Here is a 20,220-nt window from a genome sequence, read left to right on the forward strand (position 1 = left end):
TAATGTTAAATATTTTTTAAAAACAAATGTTTAAAGAGGATCACATGTAAGAAGAATAAAGGTTTCATCAGTTGCCACAAGCCTGGTAATGTAAGCAATGTCATGTAATCCAAGTTGTATCCTTGTGTTCCCTGCTTGTGTTACTATGAGCCACATCTCTCATCACAAGGCTGCCCTGGCTTTTCATTGATGTGCACCAAAGGATATTGTGCTGAGTGCATGCATAGCTCTGCTGAGTCGGGCTGAGCTAAGTGTGTGTGTGTGTGTGTGTGTGGGGGGGGTGCGGGTTATATAAAACCCTCCCCATGGTGAGCTCACCCTCACTGCGACATAACTCCGGTGTCCGAGGCAGCAGCACGGCAGACAGACAGAGACAGACAGACGGACACAATAAACGACTGCACAACCTTTGCGTGAGTAATGTCAACATGTTTGTTATTCATTTGTTATCTATGATGAATGACTGTCCATATAGAAACTGTATTATGTGATCTCACACGTCAACACCACGATGACTCGATGTTTCTCACAGTGGGGTCGCAGTGTAAGTCTATTCAGTGAGGAAACTCACAATACACACACACACACACACACACACAAACACAGACATGGGCACACAACAACACAGATGCACACAAATGTGCATTCCAGAGAATTGGAACTGACAATTAAATGCTGACTCATGGAGTCTTAGTCAACCACTGTAAACCATTGAGCGGAATGAGGAACATGAGACCCAATCAAAAGACAACTTCATCAAAAGACAATATGTCCAGCAAAAAATGGCTGATTGTAGCTTTAATCTCGTTCTTCTTGCCTCCATTTAGAGTAACCCCATTATTTTGATCATGCTTTATGCAGTTTTGGAAATGATATATAGGGGCTATAAAATGTTGTCGGTTCTGTATTGTTTTGACAGGTCTCTGACTCTGAGAAGTATCGATGAAAAGTAACAGTGTCCCTAAGTTTCTAAAAACAACAAATGCTACCTAACCACAGTGTTGTGCAAGTTCACACTTCACATCAACTAGTTCAAAATTCAGTACATACAAAAGAAAATTAATAAATTCACGTTCAGAGTTCAACAATTCAGTTTTGAACTACTTCATGTTTATTAACTGTTTTTTTTTAGAAACCGAAGAAAAACTGTGGGAGTGAGTATTCTATGCTTATCTTTTAAAATGAATCCTCTCCATTACCAGCTGCCCATCACTACAATCTCAAATTGTCATGGATATTATTTTTACACCTGTTTCATTAATCACAACTAAGGCAGTAACTCTATTTAATAAACATGTCATCTGGACCTAAGCATCAATTCAGAATGTCACAAAGTCTGAACTAGTTCAAGTTCAATAGTTAAAAATATGTTAAGTTCAGTTCAAAGTTCATAGAAAAATGAACTTTTACATTTTGAAGAAAATATCACACAGTTGTGCCAGTTGCACCAGCTAATTTCAAAGTTGAGACAAGTTTTTTTTGGTCCAAATAACTTGTCTTTCATAACAATGAAAGTTTCAGAAATCTAGTTGTACACACTAAGAATTCAGAAGTCAATATTATATTGAATCTTTCATGTGTAAAAACATCCATTTTGAGTTTTTCTTACAAAGGAAATCCTATTAACAATTAAACAAAGGGACAATAAACCAGATTTTTCATTTTAAACAATTTTGCATGTTTATTTTTCACCATGAGGGTAATAAACAGCTTTAAAACTTAGGATGCCATAGGATTCATAGGATCCCATGTGATATGCTGGCTCTATGCATGCAACATAAACTGGGGAGATCACGCTGTTTCAACAACAATAAAGAATTTATTTTGAAATAAATATAAGAAGTGTGGTGCAAGTCAGTATAAATGAAAGTAACCAAAAAGGTCATGCGAAGATCAGTCCATGTGTTACAAACAAAGCTACAAAAGAAATCAAATGCCTGGAGGAGGGAGAAGCCAGGTCTGTTGTCTGGGCAGGCTCTATATACTGTGGTCCCGGTCCAACCCACACTTGCCAACAATCTCCTAATTAGTAGGGAGCGCAACACACACATACAAACAGTGGGGGCGGGGTCAAAGACCCACCTGGGTCGTCACATCCCCCCCTCCCCCCCTTAAAACATAAGCCCACCTAGATGGGATTCTGTACCAAAGAAACAATCAAAACAAATCAATCAATAACCAATCAATCTAAAACAAGTAGAAACAACCAAAAACAACAAAAACTCAACCACCACCAGCTATCTCCAACCAACACTCATACACACTACTCTTCTCGCCCACCAGTCTCCCGACCTCCTGTCCCACAGCAAAACCGGGCCCAAGCACTTTAAGAGGGACAGGGGAGGAGTGAAATAATAACATGCATGAAATCAACCACCACTCCACCACCTCTGGGCGCTAACGCATGGGAAGTTGGAACCATAGGATTCAATTCGTATTTATTTATTTTGCCAACTCAGTTTATGAAGTGAGATCAACTTTTAACCAGAAACGTTTGGAAGATAGTTGAAACAGCTCAAATAAACAGTTTACAGTGCAACTTGTAGTTTTATGTTCACTCAATGTAAAAATCCTTTTAAGACCAGCAATTTCAATTATCGTTTTCACAGTGCACAACAGTGCCTAACCATGGGTCTGCGTACTGTAACATATTTCAGCCATAATATTCTCCCATAGCCACAATACAGAGTACATATAACTAATAAGCTGTAACACTTGCGCATAGCCACAAGGGGGCAGCAGCTGATCATACATAGATGAAGGGGGCGGGCTTTTAAAGCCACAGAACACGCCCACCTCTACCTGCCTATTTAACTCTGACTCCGCTATCTTAGGCTTTCTAGGCTTTCTCTTGGGCGGCGTATCGATTAGATGTAAAGCTTAGAGACGCTCCGCGCGTGTTATATACGATCCCTCTCCTTTTGTTTCATAGACGATAGACAATAGACCAACCACCTTAACCCAATAAAGTGAGTTAAAAGCGATCCTGTCTCGGCGGCCTTTCCTGGACTAATATATCATAACAGTACTTGAGTGCCCAGTTGCTATATATTTTAATTGGTATCCAGGCAACTTCAAACAAAGCACTGTCCTTTATTCACTGGTGGGAAAGAGCTGGGTGTCTGTTTGTGAGTGCAGCGCCGTCGTATAGGGGGGAAAGGTTATGACAATTATAAGGGCCCACAGCCCCCAGTAGCCTCTATGACAAAATGATTATGCATACACTGAACTAATATATATTTATATGAATGAATCCGAATTAAAACAAAGAAACAAATCATACAATATTCTAATTTTAATAATTTCAATAATCCCCTTGGCCCCTTCTTAAAAAATGGTTTGGTCCACAAACCATTTGGGGGGGGGGGGGGGGGGGCCCACTCACTTCCTCATCGGAAGTGATTGAGCGATCAAGCCAATTTAAACTTTAATTGAGATTAGATGAGGCTTGTTGTTGTTTTTGATATTTGTTTTACAACAACGTATTCCATGTGCTCTTTGTTTCACTTGCACATTTAAGTTAAATGCTACATATTTACCTGTGGACTATCTTGAGCCAGGACACACTGTTTTTTGCATATCAGTGCTTGATTGTTAAATACAATAAAATACCCACACCTATTTGTTGAGTGGTTAATTGAAAATGTATTTGCAATCAGAGGTGTAATAACATGTTGCAAATCAGGGAAATGAGAATAAGACAATTAATAATACATAATTTACATAATAATAGGCCTGCTCTGACTTGTTAAGTCGTTAAATGTAAAAAAGGAAACAAATTGGGTGTATTACATCAGGCACCGTCAAGAACACTGAAAAACAAGAACATTTAAGGTGGCAATGAATGGGGAAGAGGGGCCCACACCGATATTCTTTCAGGGGGCCCAGAATTCCTAGCAACTGCCCTGAGTCTGAGAACAAGGCTCCATAGCTGCATGCCTTTAGCTTTGAGTTCCAGAGTTTCGATCAGAGTAACGGATCGATGGAGGACTCCACAGTATTATCATTATTGTCATTGTTTGTGATTCCAGACAAATATTTCCTTGACCAGCACCCATGGCTCAAAACCTGCTCAAAAACCCCAACGGGGAAGGTACGGAGGAATGATATTATTTTTGACATTATATTTATGACGTGACTAAAAATTCCAATGGCTTTATTTAAATAATTTCCAATCACACATTCTTGCATTGTGAAGGCAAATGTTGTGATATGGATGATGTTTGTCTGTTCTGTACCACTTTGGTACAGAAAAACACTGTTATAAAGGAAAGCAATGATTGACAAAAAAGTATTTAGTTTGATACAACAATGTGTTTGGAAGCATTTCCCCTGTGGCTGACTTTACTCCTCATAGAGGAGCTAGAGTTCTGGGAGCTGACAGAGAATGGGGGGAGCTCTTGGAAAGTAGAAGAACTTCCGGGCGATTGCGGCTACGAATTTGGCAACGACGAAGTCACAAAGTACTTTGCGACGTCCTTTGAGTGAGTGGGCCATTTTGTTGTATTGATCCGATGAGTAGGAGAAATCTTAAAGTCGACTCAACAGCACATCATCTGCTGAAGCAGAGGTCTCAGATTACTGATTGACTCAAATTTCTGACTCAAACAGCAAATTGCACATAATCTCTAAAACGTTGAAATTGGCGCTTTTCCCGCGTATGTTCTAGTAATAAATAGTCCTGTAGAATGCTTCATTACACTACCTAATTACCCCCCCCTTCTCCCTCGGGATTATCTCGGCCTGACATACAGACTATGTCTCAAGAAGCAGGAAGTGGATCTCCTGTTGGAGGGCTACACTGCCGAGGTGCTGGACTCCCAGCCGACCATCACAGTAGAGGACTGGTGAGTGGGAATTGGAGGGAGTGTGTAGAGGCCGACTACTTTCCTGTCGTAAAACTTTCGTCCCATATCTAAGGAGTCCCTCACCTTCAGGTACTGTGGGAGGACCGACTGCGGCTGCACCTATGAGATCACCGTGTGTCTATTGGACGAGAACCAGGAAGTTCTGCAGGAGTTCAAGCCCGACGCGTTGACCCTCGACCCGGACACGGATGGTGGCTGTTCATGGAAACAGGTATAGGGCGGGAGCAGGGACACGCCATGGAGGCCTCGCACACACCACACAGACAAACAACTACACACACGCACACTCACACAAAGAACGACACGCACACACTCACATATACACAGACAAACAAACGCACACTCACACTAAGAACGACATACACACACACACACTCACACAAAGAACGACACACACACACACACACACACACACACACACACACAGCCACATACTCTTTCACACACTGTCCTTTCTCACCTTGCCTACAGTAGACCAACCTCTTGGCTTTGCTCTGAATAACTGTATGTTGTGGCGGTGCTCCACCAGGTGAGCCACACCTTCTCAGAGTATGGCCCCGGACTACGATTCATCTCCTTTGAGCACGGAGGACAAGACACCAACTTCTGGGACGGATGGTTTGGAGTCCGGGTCACTGGCAGTTCAGTCACTTTAACAGTCTGAGCAATGAACTGGGGAGAGAGGGAGGGAGGGAGGGAAGGAGGGATGTGAGGAGGAAGAATGGGAGGTAGGGAAAGAGACGTGAAAGGGAGATAGGAAGGAAGAAAGCAAGAGAAGGAAATGAGAGGAATCACATGGTAATGCAGAGGTAGTCCAGACTAGAGTGGTGGCCTTGGGGAAAGGTGAGGGCAGAGGGTGTGAGATAGGGGACTGTGCTTTAGGAACTGAAGAACACTGAAAGTCTTTTCGCTTGCCGGCGTAAACTATTGTCTGTAGTCCACTGACCAGACATTACTGTCCCAGCCTTGTTTGAATCATATGGCAGTATAGACATACTGTTATGTTGTGGGATGCTATTATACTGAAGCAAGCAAACTTTAGAAATCTGACCCTATGGTGTTTTTGTGGGATGACCAAAAATCCATGAAACTATGCCAGATTTTCTCCTAATCACTGCTTGCAATATAGTTATTTTATCCGCCAACTACTACCTACTTGCTACGCAAGACTATATTTTCACTTTTTTGTTTCTCCTTAATTAATGTCATTAAATGCAAATTAACTTTAAAATGATCAAATCCAACTGCTCATTGCATCTTCCAATTATTTATAGAAGAGTTTGATTTTATTGCTGTAAAATTGTATTAACATTGAACAAGTTTGAACTGGTGTACTGTTGTATTGATGAGGAATGGGGACCCCCACTGTGTGGACCCCAACTCAGCAGCATAAACCATTAAAAAGCTTCCAGCGCTGTGTTTTTATTCTGGTGTACACATTAAACAGTGTTAAAGAATTCAGTGTAATACGAGTACAATATGCTCTCAGACAGAGAGTGAAACTATACATAATATCCTGTAGACAATGTCCTGAGGTATTGCTATAATACAGGGCCTGTTCACCTTCTTAGATACATGCTTTAATGAAACAGAAACCATTTGGCTTGAGCTGCCTACCCCTAAATAACTGTATTGGCAGAATTATTTGTTACTTACTTACACTTCATGGGTGGGCACATGCGTATGCTACTTGACAAAAACATGAAGACAGACATTTATATTGTTCAACTAGGCCTATCACATGTTTGAGGATGAACAATCTCAGGTTTAGTCTGTGTTAACAACATTGCTCTCATCCATCCAAACCTACCATTGAAGCAACCCTTGAACTACGCAATTACTGAACAAAGGCCAATTTTCATTACATCGACAACAAGTTTCATTACATGTAACAGTCATAGCAAACCTTGGATTTTTTTGTGAAAAAATTTAATGAAATAATAAAATAAATCCCAGAATCGGAGAAAAAAATAATTTGGAAAAGGCAAAGGTACAAGACTGTGTACATAATTATTTTTTGTGAACGAGTGAAGGAACTCCTCATCCCATAAACCATTGTGGACCTTTTCGGTTCCAACCCAATAGTTTAGTGAGTTTCTTGCATCTTATAACCTTTGTCATTATTATATTGTTTATATTGTTAATATAAGTTTTTTCTACATGCAGCTCTAACCACAACTTTCCATTAATATAAATCATGGTTGCTGTGGTAAGCGATCGTGTTCAGTAGCAGCAGAGCCCGTCTACGGACTACTATTCTATTACATTCTCTGTTTAGCAGTAGCAGTCGTTCACTTTCTCGGGTGCAGTAAACGTTTCCTGGTAACAGCGAGCTCCACCAATCAAAGACGTCGTGTCACACTTCAGGATTTATGGGTAGTGTAGTGGTTTCAATGACATTGCGAATAAAACGTGTTTTTCTAATAAACTAGATGTTGCCCCATTTAACTTGTGGCTTCTACAGGAGCAAAAACCATTGATTCACAATATAACGGTGCGTGATAGGCTACGTCTTTTAATCAAAATCTCTATGATGAAAATGAATGGGACTTTTACTTCCGGAACCGCACTGTTGGGCTCTAGAGATTCTGAATTGCAATATGTTGTTGCATTAGACTCAGCATTAGATTACTGAACACCATGATCACAATTGCAATTTCATACATCAAGGGAAGTTAGAGGCCCATCCTTCTTCTGGTGACTGCATCTGTTTGCAAAAGTTCTAAAACTGCTGCTCGCTTCTCCTCAGATTTTTCAGGGCATACATATTTAAAGCACAAGAAAATTTAAGAAACGCAAATGTTTACTGTAATGCGAAGGATATAACGCAAATTTTTCTCCTGCCCAAATTCTGTCATTCCATCAAATTTCCACTAGAGGGCAATATAGAGCTTTCCAAAAAAGTAAGCGGTGACGATCAAGGCGTAGGCTAAGATATTAAAAGCAGGAAATGTTTCACGTTTCCAATTTTACTTTGAATCAACGAGGGAGTCGAACCAGCAACTCCAAGTTCTTCCTCTATTCGATGGAATACACTCTTTTAAATATGCCCACCAAAGTGTTTTCTTTCTTGTTGGCTGTGTTCTTGTTTCTCCCTGTTCTGCTTGACAAGGTCTATACAAGGTCTAAACTATACATCACAAGAAACTCTTTGGTAAACTAACAACACAAAGGGGAGTTCCAAATGGGGAGGCAGTATTGCCCCCCTCTGGGGATTGCAATGGCGTCAGTCAGGGAGGAATCTTGTTCCCAATTTTATTTAATTTGTATATGGATAAATTGTCTGTGAGCCTGTAACACTGGGTGTGTGATTTATGAAATGCTGGTGAACCATCTTATGTATGCTGATGACCTTGTTGTTCTTAATCCAAGTAGTACAGGCCTACAGCAACTGAATATGGTCTAAAATTTGATATAAAGCTTCAATTCAATTCAACCAAATGCTTAACAGGAAAGTGGTTTGTGGTGATTAATGAAAGGCATTTGTTAATTGAAAACATGCCTTATTAATAGGGTTAGGGTTAGCGTTGTTGATTTGTTGATGTTGAGTTAATGGCAATTAAAATGTTATTTGTAGCGGTAACTGATACGTAGGCCACTTTCCACTTTCCAGAAATGAGGGATGTGGTATATTGGATCGAGCACTCTGTGCTTGACTATGTTTGACTGTCATTACAGCTGTGATCTGCGCTCCACTGTGTTGGTCTGTTCATTTGATTTGAGAGCTAGTGAAGATTAAGCTCGTACTGCATCCTTGCCTCGTAACCCACAACCCACGAGTAATAGACTACATTACATAAAGCTACAACAAGCGAGTGAGTGGTGTTGAAATGCACCACACATCGATAGGTCATACGATAGTTCATAGTTAAGTTTATTTATTTAGCACACAATAACATCAATGTTGCAAGGAGGGAACAAAGCCCAATGGGCTTGTACAAGAGGTCCACCCCTTTAATACGATAGGTCATACGATATGCAATCTCGCACTGTGGCTAGAGTTAGCTTGCCTAGTGCAGCTTTCAATACACAGTAGCAGGAGTTGGTTGGGCTTGATGTGCCGAGACAGCTTGTACACGACCGAAAGCCTGTCTGGCCTCACGTGGTATAAGGTTGTAATCCATCACCTGGAAGACAATAGGTGAGGGAAGAGGACTAACAAACCAACTCCAAAACACTCCCCCAAAGGTGGGGGTTGGGCGTGGGGCCAGCAACTCCACCCCGTAAAAAGCCTTCAGCTACGGGAACATCGTCGAAAATCAGAACATCCTCAAGCCTTGGGAAGGAAGCCTCTGCAGCGACCCGAGCTAAAGAGACTATGACAACGTGCATTGAAAACCATAAGGAGACTGTACGTTTGAAGCTGCTTATGACCTCAAGGCAACCCACCACCACAGCGACATGGAATGTGAGGACCATGTATGCTGGTGGAAAGGCAGCAGTGATAGTGGAAGAGATGAGGAGGTACGGGATATCCCTCCTTGGTCTGGGAGAAACCAGGTGGCTCCAGTCAGGGCAGGTCAAGCTGGCAAGTGGAGAGACCATACTCTACTCAGGACATCCAGGTGACTCTGCCCCACACACCGAGGGAGTAGCGTTCATGCTGTCCAAAGAAGCACAGAGGGCCCTTATCAGCTGGGAACCCATCAACTCACGGATCATCACAGCCAAATTCCAAACCACCCACAAAAAAATAAACCTCCAAGTGGTACAATGCTATGCTCCCACCAATGACACTGATGATGAAACCAAGGACCAATTCTACAACCAACTATTTACCATTCTCCAGGCCAGGAAAGGGAAGGATGTCATGATCCTGATGGGAGACATGAATGAACGATAGGGGGAAATAACAACGGCTTTGAGACAGTAATGGGAAGAGAAGGACTAAGGACCATGAATGAGAATGGAGAGAGGTTTGCAGCAGCTTGTGCAGACAACAACCTGGTCATCGGTGGGTCAGTATTCCAACATCCATAAAGCCACCTGGGTGTCTGCTGACCACACCACAGAAAATCAGATAGACCACATCTGCAAAAGCCAGAGGTTTAGACACTCTCTGCTGAATGTCAGTCAGAAGAGGAGCAGATGCAGGATGATGGGCAAAACAACCTAATGAGCACACCACATGATATGTACATTACGAACACACCACATGATACATACATTACGAATATAGTTAACCCCTGTTCTAACTAACACAGGCATAGTCAGCTATTCGTTCAGGTCAAAGCCTGAGCCGGAGGCCGCATGTCCCAATTAGGGGAGATGCTGGAGACTCAGACAATGCACCACACATTCGCAAGAACAGGTGTGTAGTACGCCTTTCAACTTTTATGTCATGACCCGTAAGATCCAGTCAACCCAGAAGACGGTTAGAAATCCCACCGTTGGACCACAGTCATTAACACATAGTCTAACCGCAGCCCAGAGCGCCTCCCGCCTTCCCCAAGGTTAGGGAGCTGAACGGGGAGCTGGATCCAGGTAACCCCCACGCCAGCCCTGATAACATCCAAAAACACACACACCAACCCTAAGCACACACACCTCGTTAGGAGGAAAACACAGCATAAGACCATACCACACAGATCATCTCACACTCTTCTGAAGCAGAACTTCCAAGGAGGCGAAGCTCCAGACGACCTCAGCGCTGATAGGGACTTAGAAAATATTCGATCTCTCACGCTTTATGTACCTGTATCACTTTTACCATTTTACTTAATAAATCCGAGGCCCTCGTGCTGACAGACTTTATTACCTCTCCGTCTCATTTTCTCTGGTCAAGTAACTAGACAGACTGATTTTCCCAACAAGGATCTGATCCAGCTGTTAAGATAAATTGCATGAAGCACAGGGAAGGAAGGGTCAAATTCAACACACAGCAATTTCAGTATATAGGTACATCAGAACTCTACAAAGTGGCACTACATAACCGGTACCAAGCTCTAGAAATAGAAACCCCAAGCAAAGTGGAGGAGATATGAAAAGGTCTGAAAACCATCTGGAAAGACACATGCGAATAAGTAGTAGGGAGAAGGAAGACAGACAGCAAGCCCTGGCTATCCAGAGATACAGACCGCAAAGTGAGTGAGAGGAGGAAGAAAAAAGAGGCAGCAAACAGAAGTAAAACCAGAGCGACCAAGGCGGCAGCACAGAAAGAATATGCAGCAGCAAACAAGGAAGTGAAAGGAGTGTAAGGAGAGCCAAGATGGTAGAAGAAGCAGCAGGAAAGAACAACCTGAAGGAACTATACCTAACTACAAGAAAGCTCACCGGCAAATTCAGACACACACAGGCACACATTAAAAACTCACAGGGTGTACTCCTCACAACCAATCTCTTCACCAGGTGAAGAGATGGACTGAACACTTCAGAGATCTGCTCAACAGGCAGCCTCGTTAACTGACAGCAGATATCCCAACAGCCCCAAACCTGTTGGAGATAAACTGCAACCCCCCCACCAAGGAAATCAGAAAAGCCATTAAGGCCTTGAGAGGAGGGAAAGCAGAGGGACCAGACGGGATTCCAGCAGATGCTCTTAAAGATCCCATGGCATGCTACTTTATGAATGCTTTTATATAGCTGTTAGTGGACTAACAGCTATATAAGTCTAGCTATATACAGCTATAACAGCTAGACTAACTGATTTTCACGAAATTCAGCCTTCCATTCAGAATTACAGCCACTACGAGCCAGTCACACTATGAGCATTCCACAAACGTGCCATTTTTTAGAGGCGGGTCAAGGTGGAGGGTGGGGGTGTGGCCCTGAGCAGCTTGCGGCCACGGTACCATGCGCTAGTGTTTACAGTGGATGTATCGCAATGGTGAGGGGCACACAGCTTTTGGCCGTGTGCTCTAAATATTCTAGAAAAAATCTGGAGGAGGAAATGGAAGTGGATAGGTCATACCTTACCTTACACTTATGTAACCTTATGTCGATTCTGGGCGCAGGTTTATGTGATCTCTATGTCCAGATCTATTGACTGAATTGTTTGGCTGAACATGGTATTTGGTGGTTCTTTGAAGTGGACATTTTCTATCAAGTTGATGTCCTTCTTCTGTCGTGGGGACCAAACTGCCTGGGCGTATTCAAGATGTGGTCTCCCCGTCGCTTTGTATAGCCATCGGAAGTTCTGGAAGTCTAGATGAGCGAATGATCGCCGAATGAGCCCCGTAATCTTATTTGCTTTCCTGATCTTCTCCTGGATATGTGCCTGGAGGTTGAGCTCGTCAGTTATAACTCTCAGATCTTTTTCTTGTGTCACCTTCTCGATTTGGACTGGAGCTTGGTTGCCTCACATATGGTAGCTGGTATCTGAGTGTTCTCTCCGTCCACGGCTTATCTTCCTAAGTTTACATTTCTCTGGATGCAATCTGAGTAGCCATTTGTCAGACCAGTCCTGCAGCTTGTAGAGATCATCCTGGAGAGACTTCTCATCTTCATGATCTTTCACGATTCTTGCATATCTTGGTGTCGTCCGCAAACATGAATATATCTGACTTAGTTCCGTCTGGTAGGTCTTTCATGAAGAACACAACACAGGACCTAGCACACTGTTTTGGGGGATTCCACTCAGAACGTCTATCCAGCTAGAGAATTTCCCATTCACCGGCACTCTCTGCATTCGTCCTACGAGAAAAGATTTTATCCACTCTAGTAGCTGGCCGCCGATGCCGTAGCGCTCGATCTTATGGAGCAGTTGTCTGTGTGGTACCTTGCTAGTTTCTAGAGACTTGTTGTACAGGATTGTTAAGGCTCTGCTCATCTCATGCTTCAGTTCCTTTAGTAGACGGGGGTGCAGACAGTCTGGACCTGGTGATTTATCTATTTTCAGATTGGATCGTTTCTTCAGGACCTCTTCTGTAATTATGATTTTATCCAACTGTGTTATGTTAGGGTTTCTTGGTAGTAGTGATGGTATGTCTCCTTCAGGTTCCCTAGTGAATACCGTACCAAAGTAGTCTGACATTCAAGAACGCCATTGAGTGTAAGATTGTGATTCAATAACACAAACCATCTTCATTATCAACAATATTGTAAAATATTTTCATATTGTGGGTTAATTTGCCCTCAAATTCAAGCTTTCTGCCCGAGTTCATCTCCATCAGAAAATAGTTCCTATAGTAACGATAGCCGACTCTTGGTCAGAACATTGTTATGGAAACTAGGCTCATGAAAGTAGTTTGGGCTAGTTAGCGTAGCGATACTTTCTGTAATTAGGCACAATCTTTCTGTCCGTTCTTTCACCAGGCATTTAAACACGCTCGAGAATGGGAATTGACCAATCGGAGTGCTTGCTTTATCTTATTAAATCCCAGGTCCAGCCAGCCCAGTAGTGGTCTCGTGGGGGTTTTGTGTTGTCCTCCTCTGTGGCACCTGTGTCTACTGTATCACTGTCTGCCTGTTCTCTCTTCTCCATGGTGTTCTTATTTTCTTCCTTATTCTGTAGCATTTAACTATGTTTGATTCATCAATCCTTACTGGCAGTTGTTGCCTCACCATTTTCACAACAGTCTGCACATCCATGTCTTTGCTTTGCTGGTGATCTGTAGCCTCGGTTTCGTCTTTTCCGTGAATAATGATATTGTTCCTCCTCAGATCTTCTTCCCTTATGTCACTTAACTTCTGGTCTATATAACAAGCTTCTGCCCCTGTTGGTCCAGCATGTTTTGTCTTGGGTTCATCTGTTTCCAGTTTCCCCACTTTTGCCATAAGATCATCCAGTTTATCTTTCAGCGTCTTGATGTCCCCCTGGTTATCGGATATTTGTTTCAGTGTGCTCTTCTGGTTGCTGTTCACTGTCTACTTGAGACTGTCTATCTTGCTGTTCAGGTCTGTGTTCATCTGTGTCATCAGGCTAATATGAGACTTTGGGCTCCATGGTGACAGTATGTGCAGTACCAGTGCAGTTGGCTTGAATTATCCTGGGACAGGCACTCGTAAAGAATGGCTGACACTTTTGACACTTTGCATGGAACCAATGTTGGAACAAGTCGCATTTTAGGCCCTCATTGTCTTCTGTTACTTTATTCTTGCAGTCCTTACATAATGCTTTATCTAGAGTTTCCTTAACTGCCTTATCTAGAGTTTCCTTAACTGCTTTATCTATGCTCACCTCCTGTCCTTGTTCCTCCTGTTTGTCTTCTTTGCTTGTTGGCTTGGCATTTCTTGTTTTTTTGCTTGGACGCCATCTTGGGTGGCGTCTTGCACTACCTGTGTAGCTGTTTTGGTGTCTGGGCGGTACAATGAAACGTAACTGTTGTTTTCTACCAACATGCAGGCTACTAACTCAACTTATCTCAGAAGAAAGAAAGAAATCACTAAACAGGCGCTGATGTGGAACCCACAGGGCAGGAGGAAGAGAGGCAGACCGAGAACCACCTGGAGAAGAACCACAGAACAGGAGATGAAGAAAGAAAGGCTGTCGGGGCAACATCTGGAGCGGAGGGCCCAAGACCGGAAAGGATGGAAGAGCTTCATTGATGGCCTATGTTCCTATGGAAATTGAAAGACCTTAATAAAAAAAAGAATACTATGTTATACAAAATGTTATACTATGTTATACTATATTTTATACTATGTTATACTATATACTATAGGTGTCCATGAAGCCTAACCCTAACTCGGACGTGGACATTAAACACATCACTGCTCAGACGGAGCTTCACCACCATCCACACACCGGGGTGTTGATCAGATCAGAACATCTGATCAGAGCATCAAATCAGAACATCGGATCAGAGCATCAGATCAGAACATCTGATTAGAACATCAGATCAGAACATCTGATCAGAACGGGCTTTCCGTCTGAACAACCCCACTGAAGGAACTGTCGGTTGATGTGAAATGGTTTGAGTGAGGTTTGGTGAGCAAACAGTCTCGGTCAGAAGACAGTGATATGGAGTGATGAATAAGAGCAGGGAGAAGGCAGGGTTTGATGAAACACCAGTGGGTTTTTATTTCCTTATTCTTCAAGTTGATTTTGATTCTTTATTTTGCATGTTGCATGTTTGTGTGCTGCATAAAAGAGACAACAAAGAGATAACAATACAATTAGACAGTGGTCAACAAATGAACAAAGGATAGGTGAGTATACTACTCACAAATGCACAGGCTTGAAAAGATAATGTCTGGCAAACCAAGGAATCTGATCAGCAGGGTACATATTAATCATGACAAGGCATAAACCAAAAACACAATCAAAATGATATATTGAATCACGTTAACTGTGAAAACGCACACAGGATGCATGAGCGTGCCGGCAGAGATTGCAAAGGATGAGCCAATGGGTGCACAAACATTTTATAGTCTCCGCCCCTCCCCCAACAGGTGAGGTGGGCGTGGTCAGATGGCAAAGCTATCCTGTTTCAGACTGGCAGGTTCAACACATTCATTCCCAAAGTGAATTGAAAGAATGAAAAAGGAATGGAAAGGAAATTAAATGGAAGGGTTAGGGTTAGGGTTAGGGTGGGTGAAAAGAGTCTTTTCACCCACAGTCCAAGTTGACAAACTAATAACAATGCCATCAATATAACTTAAGGACATGAGTATCTCCCAACGACACAATTATGAACCAAAATTAAACAGGATTCAACTAAACAGGCGGGACATGTTTTAATCTATGATATATAGCTCTTCTCTTGGGGTTTTGAGGTATCTCGTTAATTCAGAAAAACAGCTGAATTTATTTTCTAAACTGAATGCAGAATAGAAGAGTTAGAAAGCTTTTATTGTCATTATACATAGTACAATGAAATTCAGAAAAGTAAACCTAATGCATTACGCTTTCACAAAAAAAAGAATACTACTCTTTATAGTTAAACATGGATATTAGTACTGTTACCGTATGTGTTGTATTTTATATATAACATGTTAAAAAGATTAAAATTATAAGTAAACCTGATAACTATTTAAAAAGTTAGGTGTGTTGGTCTGTTTTCATTGGTCAATGCAACATCAATGTAGCATTATTGCAATCTGGCGTGAACAACGGTAACGTTCGTTAGCAGTGTCATGGTATCTTGATTTTGCTTTAGTATGGCTAAACAAGTTGCACTCACTCTGTTTTACAAAACCTTGTATTGAGAACAATAATGACGTAAGCAGATCTGCCTATGAACGCTTGAACAATTTGACACTGTTTTAATTCAGAACCCAATCAACTCCACCTTGTGTACCCGGGTAAGGTAGGCCATGGTTTTCTTTACATGTAGGCCCGCCGTGGCCGTGGACAGCAGGATGAGAACGTTGAGCCTCTGAGCGAGATCTTTAAATTGGGACTTCTCCCAAGCTTGTAGGGTAGGCCTATGTAGTAGGCTTAATTTGCACTATATGCAATATTGCTTTTCTAATGAAGCTAAACATTGTGTTATGTACGTGGGGGTTGACCGCAGTTCATGGACTGAATATTTGTTCTGTTAACATTTCATTACTTTAATTGTGCACTGAGTGTTATGTTGTTGTTATTTTTCGTTTTGTTCTACGTGCTCTCTAATTGACCATTCGCCAGGAGCGTTCTAGCCACGCCCCCCTGTCTCGGGGGCGGGTTCTGCTGTCAAGTCCGACATCAGCTGGCTTGTAACGTGAAGATGGAAGTTGGGAATTTAGGCGATATACCAGACGACTTTAGCCTATCTTATCTCGAAGGAAGCATTTCTTTAAAGAAAAAACAAAAGGCTTATGCCTTCATATCTGGATCTTATGTACATAGCGTCATAATATACAAAAATAGTACAGGTAAATAGCTATCTATTACCAAGACTAACGGTCATGTTGCTGCTAACTCTTTACTTAATTTGTTTACATTGTTAGATAATTTATTCTATTGAAATATAACAAATCTAAATTGTCAGAATAAATGAAAGTGTGAATCCTGACTGAAGCATAAACTTTCTGATAATTTATTTTGGCTACATAACATTATAGGCACAATCAGCGTTAAGGGAGAAGTTTATCCCAGCCAACGGAAATCTGCCGCTCGTCATATTGTCAATTTCGAGGTCGACTTAAAAGAGAGGAGACTGATGGATTCGCACTGCAAGTGTCAACAAGGGTAACTGTATAGGATTACGTTTTACAGCACACACTGTTGGTGTGTGCTGAACACCCTCTACCCTTGGTCGTACTTATCGCAGGCTGTGTCACGCATAATGACCGACTTTATCCACCGTAAACATTTTTCAATGTTCCTAGTTGGCTTCGGGAAAGGGAAAAAAAAGACGTTGGCAACTCGGTCACTATATCTGCTGTCAGTGTTGCAGGTTCCATGACAACACCGTTTTACCATATTGAGCTCTGAATTAAAAAATAATATCTAGAAGTTTCTAACGAAGTAAACACTGAGCAGCTGAGTTAACAACACTGCTGATAGCCCCGGCCGGTATGTCGGAGAGATGTCGGACAAAATGGAGGACATTAACTACTCGATAATAGGAGCGTTCTGATTGATCAGATTGCCTGTCAATCAAACTCTGGCGAACAGTCAATTGAGCTGCCCTCCTATGCACTAGGCATAGGCTACAATGTTGCCTTTTGTGAATGATATGTTCCTGGCTCGGTAGCCATTTAGCCTATGGTATAGGCTTATGTATTTAGCTCAGTTTTGACAGCAGATGAAATGTAAACTACAAAATAATTAGGCTAATAAACAAATCTTTATGAATTCTTGTTTCATGTGTGATGGGATGTCCCTATAGTGGTGCTTCTGAATTTGGGACAACTGCTTTGATTTCGGGACACCCTAGATTCAGGCCCACCTCAACTTAATCCAGGCCCACCCATCTGTCACGTTCTGCATTCAGAGTATGCGTATCAAGCAGTTGTTAAACCTTGTAGATTGAGCCGAAAAGACGTTTTAAAGTACAGTTAGTAATTCAATTTACCAAGGGGCTGTATTTAAAGCTACAAAAATAATATAAATCAAATCAAACAAAACAAATTAGACTAAAATCGAATGTTGCCAACTGGTGGGGGGAGCGATGACGTCATCGTTTGCATATCTGGCATCCACACAAATCCTAACAGAAATATATAGGGACATTTTTCTCTCTTTCACCCTGGGACCTGGTTTCAAAAAAGTGGGTTTACAAGCACCGAAAACGCCAGGTCCGTCTGGACGGTCGGCCCAAACACACAAGACTTCTGCGTTTTCACAAAAAAATCGTTTACGTGTGGACGGGACCTTAGTTTAGTACGAGCTGATACTTGGGGTGTGCATGACTTTTTTAAGTGGTATATTCAATGCCTCAGTTCTCCCAGTGTTGGCAGTAGAGGTTAGCTCAACTCCGACCGTCAGACTGTTACAGTTTGAGTAACCCCAAATCGTTGTTATCTACATAACATTCGAGAAAATTGTGATGATGAACAAATTTAACTAAATTGGTATCATGTAGCATGCATATTTTGATTGCTTTTGTTTTTTTGATTGCTTAATATATTTGGGATAAATATTTTATACAGAAACAGCAGAATTTAATGAAATAGCGTAGGGCAAGGGGTGCGGTAAGCCCCCTGCCCTACTTATTTCATTGATCAGACAGAGCCATGTACATGTAAGTGTTAGGGGTGTAACGATACGCGTATTTGTACAGTCATTTTTCGGTACGGGTCTAATGGGTCTAATATAAAAATATATATATATATATTTTATTTAATATTTAAGTTTTTAAGTTTTTATTGATTATCACACACTCTGTGAGTTTCTTGTCTTGTCCTGATGTTTTGTGTTGAGGACCACAATGGAAATAAGTCCTGGACTTTATTGTGTTTTTATCCTCAATTGTATTTGATGTCTTTTCATGTGTGTAAGGTATTTGTTTGATACAATTTAATAAATCAAATCAAAATCAAATTGTTTGATAAAAATAAAATAATAAAAACTGCTGTACCGAAAAACATACCGAACTGTGACTTAAAAACCGAGGTACGTACCGAATCATTACTTTAGTGTATCATTACACCCCTAATAAGAGTGCAATATATTTGACAAAAAAAAGCATGCGTGTGATTTACTAAAGCGCGAATGCGTGTATAAAAGAAAATGTCACCTCCCGGGCTCCATACACTGTGTGTTGATTATAAAACTAAAGTAAAAATGTGTGTCTATGTCTGTGTATCAACACACACACACACACACACACACACACATACACACACACACACACACACACACACACATACACACACAGTTGCAAATGGACACACTCTTACATTGACAGAACATGTGAACATAATCCAGAGCTGCCAACTCTCAGGGTTTCACCGTGTGACACACGTTTTTGCCTGCTTACACACACGCACACGCCACACATCCACTTTCTCAACAATCCCAATTTCCCCCCCCCCCCCCCCCCACAGTCAACATTTACACCCGCGGACCCTGCTATAAGGTATGCATTACAAGATTCTACAGAATCTCACGCCAGCGAAAACCCAAAAGTTGGCAGCCCTGATAATCAGACATTAACAGGTGATTCTGTAGCCTCATTACTGACATGTATGATATTATATTACAGTAGCATAGCACGGCATACCATTCTACAAGGTAACATACTTCTGATTGTCGTGTTGTTGTGGTGAGGAAGCTGTGGGTATTGTTGTTCCATCCCACAGTAGTAGAGGTCCTGGGTAAGATTTGGATGCACTTCATTTAGTGGAGAATATCTCAACTGTTATAGACTAATATGACCCCATTGAACAACGGGATGTGGGATGGGATGTGAGCCAAAATCTCTACCCGGGACGAAAGTCCTGAAAATTATCATAACAAGTCTACTATAACTAACTATTATTATTAACTATTAACTATTATCGCACTACTAGGTGAATGGGACTTTTTCTTCCCTTTATAGATATCCCCTTACATTTCAACCGGATTAATCTTCATATTAAGATAAATATTTTTTGTATTACACTTAGTCTAAAGAATAAAATAAAATATGCAAATGAGGATTGCAATATCTCATTAAATATGCGTAGGCCTACATATAAATCGTTGAAGCTACAGATTTTCTGAGGTGATCACAATGTTCACAATGACCATGATTATAAGGTCATAGATGAGTGTAAGCATTCTGATTTGATGTAAAGAAATTTTATTTAATTTGGTGTGTATTGTAGCTAGCTAACTACAGTTTGTTAGCTATCTAACTGCTAGTGTTTTTGTTTTGTTCTTTTGCAAAATGGGGAAAATGTCATCACCAGTTCATCACAACTTGTGATCACAGTCTCAGACAAGTTGATGAAGTCACAGTGTCTTCATGTCATGAAGTTATTCCTCACAAAGAACAGATAAGTTGGTACATACCAATTACTCATATTTGAAAGCTTATTTTACAAAATTCCAAAAGAT

The 20,220-nt window shown here is 41.5% G+C and overlaps 1 protein-coding gene across 1 annotated transcript; it reads left to right on the forward strand.

Moving 5' to 3' along the window:
- Positions 1–308: 308 nt before the first annotated feature.
- fbxo2 (F-box protein 2) lies at positions 309–6,217 on the forward strand. Its single transcript, XM_084463919.1, has 6 exons — positions 309–413; positions 4,032–4,093; positions 4,358–4,484; positions 4,755–4,847; positions 4,938–5,079; positions 5,398–6,217. The coding sequence occupies exons 2-6, from the start codon at positions 4,057–4,059 to the stop codon at positions 5,530–5,532; spliced, it is 534 nt and encodes a 177-aa protein (XP_084320045.1). The 5' UTR covers positions 309–413; positions 4,032–4,056; the 3' UTR covers positions 5,533–6,217.
- The last annotated feature ends 14,003 nt before the right edge of the window (positions 6,218–20,220 follow it).

The sequence above is a fragment of the Micromesistius poutassou genome, assembly GCF_964030765.1.
Source record: "Micromesistius poutassou genome assembly, chromosome: 2".
NCBI classification, from domain to species: Eukaryota; Metazoa; Chordata; class Actinopteri; order Gadiformes; family Gadidae; genus Micromesistius; species Micromesistius poutassou.